The sequence below is a fragment of the Patiria miniata genome, unplaced genomic scaffold (assembly GCF_015706575.1).
Source record: "Patiria miniata isolate m_02_andy unplaced genomic scaffold, ASM1570657v1 HiC_scaffold_20, whole genome shotgun sequence".
Lineage (NCBI taxonomy): Eukaryota > Metazoa > Echinodermata > Asteroidea > Valvatida > Asterinidae > Patiria > Patiria miniata.
Window position 1 is genome coordinate 41,984,485 of NW_024037059.1, and position 7,198 is coordinate 41,991,682.

The 7,198-nt window shown below is 42.9% G+C and overlaps 1 protein-coding gene across 1 annotated transcript; it reads right to left on the reverse strand.

Annotated features, from left to right (window-relative positions):
- Positions 1-1,591: 1,591 nt before the first annotated feature.
- Positions 1,592-6,907, reverse strand: LOC119729295. The gene is made up of 8 exons (XM_038201907.1): positions 6,755-6,907; positions 5,626-5,868; positions 5,162-5,248; positions 4,670-4,951; positions 4,353-4,556; positions 4,046-4,114; positions 3,541-3,622; positions 1,592-3,394 (listed from the first exon to the last, which is right to left on the reverse strand). The coding sequence occupies exons 1-8, from the start codon at positions 6,879-6,881 to the stop codon at positions 2,851-2,853; spliced, it is 1,638 nt and encodes a 545-aa protein (XP_038057835.1). The 5' UTR covers positions 6,882-6,907; the 3' UTR covers positions 1,592-2,850.
- Positions 6,908-7,198: the final 291 nt, after the last annotated feature.

Consider the following 7,198-nt stretch of genomic DNA (forward strand, 5'->3'; position numbering starts at 1 on the left):
TAATATTGTCAGTTTTTATGTCGAGGATATCAGAGACAAATGCTGGCTCGATGTATTGGCTCAGGACACGGTAACTGACTTTGTACTTACCTTGCCATCATAACAACACGATTTCCCTCGTTTCATGTTTTTCGATGAAAAATAAAACAGTTGACACAAACTAACGAACAAAACGGGCATGTGAAGAGGAACATCTGAAAATACCTTAGAGTTTCTTGCATTTTCGGAAAGATAATTTATTCTATTAGTTTTTGAAAGACTAACCTATATGAAACGTTAATTTACCCAACTGCATTTCCTCGAGTAAACACATCTTTAAAAAAAATATATACATGAACTGCACATAACAGTAATGTTGAGTATGAGAATGGGTAATCATACAACGTTGCCTACCTTCAGCGTGCAGGTTGCCTTCTCGTTGATAACGGAGTTCATTCACGTAATGTCAGTGAAAAATAATCAGCTTTATGATAAACAAGTGTACGGTCTGAAGAAGATCAATGTTGTCCACTTAGATACAGGTGTGTAAACCATAAGCACAATGAGCAAAATCGCTAACGAAACTGAAATTTCCACATTCACAGGATTTGTTTTCACGGTGCACGACTGCTCATGTCGTGATTACTTGCTTTCCGTGTTTGATATGCTTTATCATACTTCCTTGTGCCACTGGCTGCTAGCATTCCATGAAAAAAGTCGCTGGATTACAACAAAACGTGGTAAACAGAATAATATCGAGACTGAATTGAAAGGGCAAGGTCGGCCAGGGACCATTGTGATGAGCGAATGATCAGGGACCGCAGATCGACAATTCATGCAAAAGTTCACACTGACAGGGGTACCAACGGGAAATGGTTAGCCGTATTTCGTTCCTGTTTCGTGCGAATCTGACGCAACTGATTTGTGTTGTTTGTTTCAGTATGGACACGTACAGATCCATAACGTACACACGTCAGGGACTTAATGATTTCGCTGCTAGCAATTTAAAGGAAGGGCGGGCCGATTCACAAAAAGGGGGAAAGCGATTCCCGCCCCCTTGCGCCAATGGTTGTTTCACAAAATCTTTGTACAAACTAATTAAACTGCCCATATGTGTGGTTGTTTCAGTGGTAGCCTGGGAAAAATTGGCATTCTCTGGCATTTTTTCAAGCCATGGAAACCTTTTTCGCTTAGCCTAAATTTAAGTGTAGGCTAACATGCCTTAAAATGGCCTTTTCGCGTAAAATTTTACTGGGTGTTAGTCTATCCTAAAATCATTAGTGATGGTCAGCGGACGTTAGTCACATAGTTCTGATGATTGATGTGTCTGTTGTTTTTACTTGTTCATGAAATCAACACAAGGACATGACAACACGATCTCCTTCCTGTTTAGTTTTTCTTTCCCATTTTATCCAGCACTGTGTAAAAGAAACTGCAGACATTGGACAAAGGACGAGTGTCGTCGACACAGCATGCCATTACAATGCATTGCAACTCGAAAAAAATGTTAAAACTAATTCATTGTCGCTAATCCAAACAAGTAAGCTAACAAGCAAACAAACCCAAAGAACGAATTAAAGTAAAACAAAACAAATTAAGGAAACGAATGTGATCCCATTAATACATCGTTTGTTCTGTTTATTTTGTAAATACAACTTTCGGGTTCTAATTATACAATTCATAGTCGTCATTTTCGGGTTACAATGGCTGATTATAAGAGAGCGCCCTCAAATTGAAGCGAGTAAAACAAAATATACATTTTTTTTTAAATTTGTCTTTCATGTAGTTTTTTTACCATGAAAAAAGACGATACATCGGGTAAAACAGCGCAGATACATGGTTAATGACGATACAGTATTCTAAATATTGCAGGCTGAATTCCATTGCAGTAAATTTCATGTTTGACCGAAAACAGTTTTCTATGTGTACAAAATACTTTGTGCTGAATTTAAATTAAGAACAAGCAATATACTGTGATGTTTATTAAAGCTATCATTATGTAAATACTTCGAATTTGAACATTACCAATAACAAAATGTACACAATGCAATCTTTTTGGACCAGACGTAACAACGAAGACCACATCCTAGTATATGATATACAGCGTATCTGCCCAAAACCTCCTTAAAAACAGTAGAAATGTATTAAAATAGAAACATATTAAAAACGACTAAACTTTTGAAAGGGAGTAACAATATCAAACCATTTAATAACACTATACATTTTATACTTGCAAAGAACCTTTTACTATTATATTTTGAAATAAAAGTTTGAAAGAGTAGGTTTTTTTCCCCCAAAAGTTCAGGTCGATGCTTGCTCGGAAAAAAAAGTTTGTTTCAAAGAAAAACGAGTACTGCGTAATGGAAAATTTACCACTAAACTGCAAAGGCTGATTCGACCAAAAAAATGGTGGTTTAGGTTTCCTGTACATTTCTTGTTACTCAGGAACTTGGACCAAACATGTCGGTTAACCGAACAGAAAGTTCGGTGACATTATTATCAGTCAGATCAGAAACTGGGAATGGGAACACAATGTGATAAGGACTCATGTAGTTATGTATCCCTTATCACTGTTCCAGTTTTTTTCCTGTCAAAGAGTCGGGGTTTTAGACTTAATCCTGAGTTTACACCAGTACCATTAGCCTACTTGAGGTATGGCCGCCACATTGATAAGAGGGCGCTGTTTGGTTTGGGTAAGTACAAAAGAGTTTACCCAAATCAAACAGCGCCCTCATTATTGTGTCCACCATACCTCAAATAGGCTAATACTATTCCTGTTTTGCTGCGTTTTAACAAGTAAGACACTACGAGGGTGCAGATAAATATTGCGCCCTATGTGCTTCCATTCTTCAGACCTTTTTTATTGATCCATTATCGCGCATCAGGTGGTACACTGTAATACACGGAATCTGCTTCAGCGTACTCTTGGGATTGTTGTGGCCTAGCATCTTGGGGCTTGCCTGCCCCTAGTCCCTGGGAGTTGCTGCTAAACCTTGATGCGTCCACGTAGGAATACTCGTTCTCATGCACCTCCGGACTCGGCAGGCGAGCCTTGCCGGTCCGTGAGGCCTTCTGCCGTGCCGCGGCGGGCATCTTGCCCGCGCCAGCCCCGCTGGCCAGAGCGAGTTTCGGTGGCTTGCCTCCTTGCTGCTCCTTGAGGGGGTTGATACCTTCGGCGTACAACTCCAGGTACTCCGGGATCTCCTTCTCGGAAGTACGATGTTGAGCGGGCTTCCGCAGCGAGGTATAAGGTCCCTCCGCGTCGTTGGACGGTAGGGTCAGGTCTTGGTACTCGCTGTTGGCGCTTGTCGTGCCCGGGGAGGTTTGGTACCTTGACGCGGGGTCCGGCTCGGAGTAGGCGTTACCGTGCTTATCCCCCGGGGTCCTGTTTGCGTTCCTGTCAAGCGTCCGCCTCCTAATTGATACAAATAAGGTTTTTAGTAGTGTAAAAAACAGGAGGACACTTTAACGAGCAGCCCAAGTCGATATGTAAAACAAGTTGAGTTTGTTTTCGTGACCACAACATTATTTCTCATAACGAGTAAAAATGCCAGGACTAACCTTTTTCGTATGAAAAGAATTACGAGGATTGCAACAAGAACGAACACCACGACGCACGCCACTACTATCCCAGCAGTTGTTCCTGAAACAGACGACATTTCAAACACATGTAAAATGTTTAGAAGGCCAGACAAGCATAATTGCATCAAGAGTAACTTGCCAGACATGTTACAGTATATTATACTGCCAATCAACTTTAAAACTTTCGTTTATTTGTTTAACTGGAATGCATTACATCAGCGCCTCTTGGTACGGGACAAAACATTGGCATTACCAATTTGTTTTCAGAGTGAGTCACAAGTTGACTGTTTTATTCAAACTATCAAGCAGCACGATTACTCCAATAGACATTGTATTTTTTGATGTTCATGTCACACAAACAAAACCTTTCCCAAAATTCATAACTTGCACTGCATATACTAAGAGTTCAATAACATTGTGCGAAAGAAAACTTGAACGCAAAGTAAGAATGAACACTGCCGGCTCATCGAAAAGTGTGGCTTACCTGCGCCCTGGCCACTGCTTAGCATGTCGTCTACTAGCCCCGGGTCTGGAGTCGTTGATACCGACAAAGCTGTGAAAAAAACATGCCGGTGTAATTAATGCATGCATTTAAATAAGATTGATGTTTATTGGTGTGGGATTCACATCAAATTGTAAGAAAGAATAACACAAAGACCAAGAAGAAAAACTGAGCATTTCGAGTTGGCGAAGCAATCCACTCGAGTGATAGTTTACAGCGGTATTATTTTCTTTGTAAACTTCAGAATCCTTGTTTTTTCTTTCATAAAATACTCCGATGGATTACTTACATCTGCACTGTGGCATGGGTTCATCCCAGCGAACCTCCTGCGGCGAATCACCCAGCACACATCTCGCCGAGTCCGACCCCACGAGCTCAAAACCGTCATCGCAGAAGAAGGTGACATTTACGCCGTAGTGAAACGCGTCTCCATCTGCCGGCCGACGACCGCCGTTAGCCGGGGTCCCTGGGTCCATGCAGTAGCCCAGCGTCACTGCAAAGATAACATTGCTTCACATCTGATGACTTGTGTATAGAGTACTATAATATTTATGCTATACATGTACACAAAAAATCCAGTCTCGGGCTAGATTAGTCTTTACTCACGGTCGTAGATGGACAGTTTCCCTCCACCGCCACAAATTTCGTCGGGGTTCCCCAGGCAATCGCTCTTGCAGTCCCGGTCACGCAGCCGGCCGTAGATATCAATCTGCGTGCCCTCGGCCCCGCAATAGCAATCCCGCCGGTTCTCCAGCCCTGCATAGCGCGCCCCCTGACGGCGACACCGGTCAAGACACAGGCTGATGGTCATGTTGGCTGCTGTGAGGCGCATTTCGGAGAACACGCGGTTGTTCCTGTCGTCGGTGAAACATCCAAGAAAACCGGGCACTGAAAAGTGACAAAACACGTGTCTCTTGTTATTCACCAGATACGGGAAACGTCGAACCCAACTGCTTAACTTTAATGTCACACAGAACCTCAAAAAAGGGACACTCACTAAAATGTGATTAGGCCAAGATGTCCAACAAAGAAACACGAAACTTGAAATTGAAAACAAGATGATCAGCAAAGTTCATAATTGAACTTGTGTCGTCTTACCTGTACATATCAACCCGGCAACTCGGCCGTTGCAGCCCTCGGTTTCCTTCACGGGTTGATGAGTGCATTGTCCAAGGCTGTCCTCATCTGCGTGTTGCGAAAGATCGACATCAAGAATGTGATTTTGATCGACGTCAAAATGTGAAAGACGTCAAAATGTGAAAGAAATCAAGTGAATTGACTCTGGGTCATATTGTGTTTTTTTTAGGTAGGCCTATATAGGCATAAGTATAATTGGCAAAGTAATTCTCAGCTGGCAATCGACATGAAAAAGGGCCTGCTATTTTGAAAACAATTTCACTCACAAAAACAGAGCAAATTGCAATAACTTTAAACTGACAAAAACAATTATTGAGGCAAGAATACAAGATTCCAAATATTCGCTGGAATATGCCCCTGACCCCCAAGCAGGTGCTTGCCCTCGGTACCTGCTCACACCCCATGAGCAGTGCTGCTGTACGTACCTCCACTGCACCCGATTCCGCCCACCGAGCCGTTGTTGGTTCCTTCGCCGTAATACGAGGTCCGTCTAGCCCGTGAGAATCCCGGGAAGCCTAGCTGACGGCACGCTACCGTACCGTCGTTGTCTCCCCAGTAGTTCACGTCACACACGTTTAGCCAGTCTCCCGTGCTTTCGTGGAGGACCTCCACTCGGCCGGAGTTGGGCGCGTCAGGAGGTCCGTCCATCAGTCGTATTTCAGTGATTTCTGATAGAGAATGCAGAGGCAAAAACACTTTATTTTAATCTACCGTTTTCTTCTGACGTTATAATTATAAAAGGGATTATTAGAAGAGGGCGCTATTTCATGAGTTAAATTTCCAACACCTGAATATCAATTTTTGAACTGCAATTGAGGCCTGGTATGATGGACAGTACATATTTGTACCATCTGGACCGACAATTTGGGACTCGCTCCCAAAACGTAAGGTATTGAAAACATGCAATACAGGAAAATAGACTGGCACCTGAAACAACCGGTCCAACATCGCTTCAGTACTGCATCAATCAACTGTGCCAATTAAAAGAAACATGTGGCATGAACCGGGAACTAGTCTCTGTGCAGTAAGTTACTGCACATTTCTCCATTGCCATCCACCAGACGAATGACACTGAATGAAGAGTTCAGTTCTTCTTCTTTTTTCAAATTAGTTGGACCACGGTCGGACATGTACCAGTCTAGTCTTTAGCTTCATATGGAAATCGCTTGACTTCTATCCCATGTGTAAAATATTGAAGAAATGTCTCCCTAAAAATTGAATTGAGTCTGCAAACTTGGCTGGTGAAATACTGAGGACCTTTTCTTTTCCCAATGGAATTTGTGGAGAATTTGCTGGCTAAAGAGTGAGTTAATGTGGCCTGATTTTGTTTTGCTCGTTTCAGAGTCTGGTCACGTATCTTAGACCTCCACCGTCACCCCACGCATCACCGCCATGATTACTTTATCCCCGCTCAATAACAATAACATTGGATTTTTACTGCATACTAAACTCGCATCCCTGGCCCTCCTGATCCTCCAATTTTATTGTGAAACGACACAATCAAACTATGGAGCCACAAAACTGGGGAATGTTACCCGAACGTCACAAGCTTACCGTACGGCTGGCACCCAACACGAGCAAGTAATCCACACAGAACGAAAACCATCTGAGAGATTCTCATTACACCTCTGCTACAAGGACACCGTAGTGTGGCAATCCCATCCTTCGGCAACATCATCATGTTGAGACGCCAATCTGCACCCGGAAGTGATAAAGGGCGACCGTCTCAAGTCCAAACCAATGGTAACTCAGTCGAACCGTGTTTTTTTCGGTGAATACGGCTGCAATCCGATGTAAATCGCATCTAAGCTGAATTCCTGTGAACGTACGCTGCACTATAAAACTTACAATTGTTGACCTGGAATAATTCGTGGAGCCATATTTCTTTTAACTACGATGACATGCATGGATGATGGCTATGACTATCGCTAGAAGCTGTACCCGGTGTGCACTGGCTGTCCGGCAAGTTGTTGACACCGATTCACGCCCGACGATTCA

What these genes read in the sequence shown, in the direction of transcription:
- LOC119729295 (XM_038201907.1), bottom strand. Translation starts at nt 6,881, where the DNA reads ATGATGATGTTGCCGAAGGATGGGATTGCCACACTACGGTGTCCTTGT. An exon ending in GAAACTGTCCATCTACGACC is followed by an intron (nt 4,557 to 4,669) that starts GTGAGTAAAGAC and finishes TTATCTTTGCAG; the next exon opens with TGACGCTGGGCTACTGCATG. An exon ending in ATTCTTTTCATACGAAAAAG is followed by an intron (nt 3,395 to 3,540) that starts GTTAGTCCTGGC and finishes TGTATCAATTAG; the next exon opens with GAGGCGGACGCTTGACAGGA.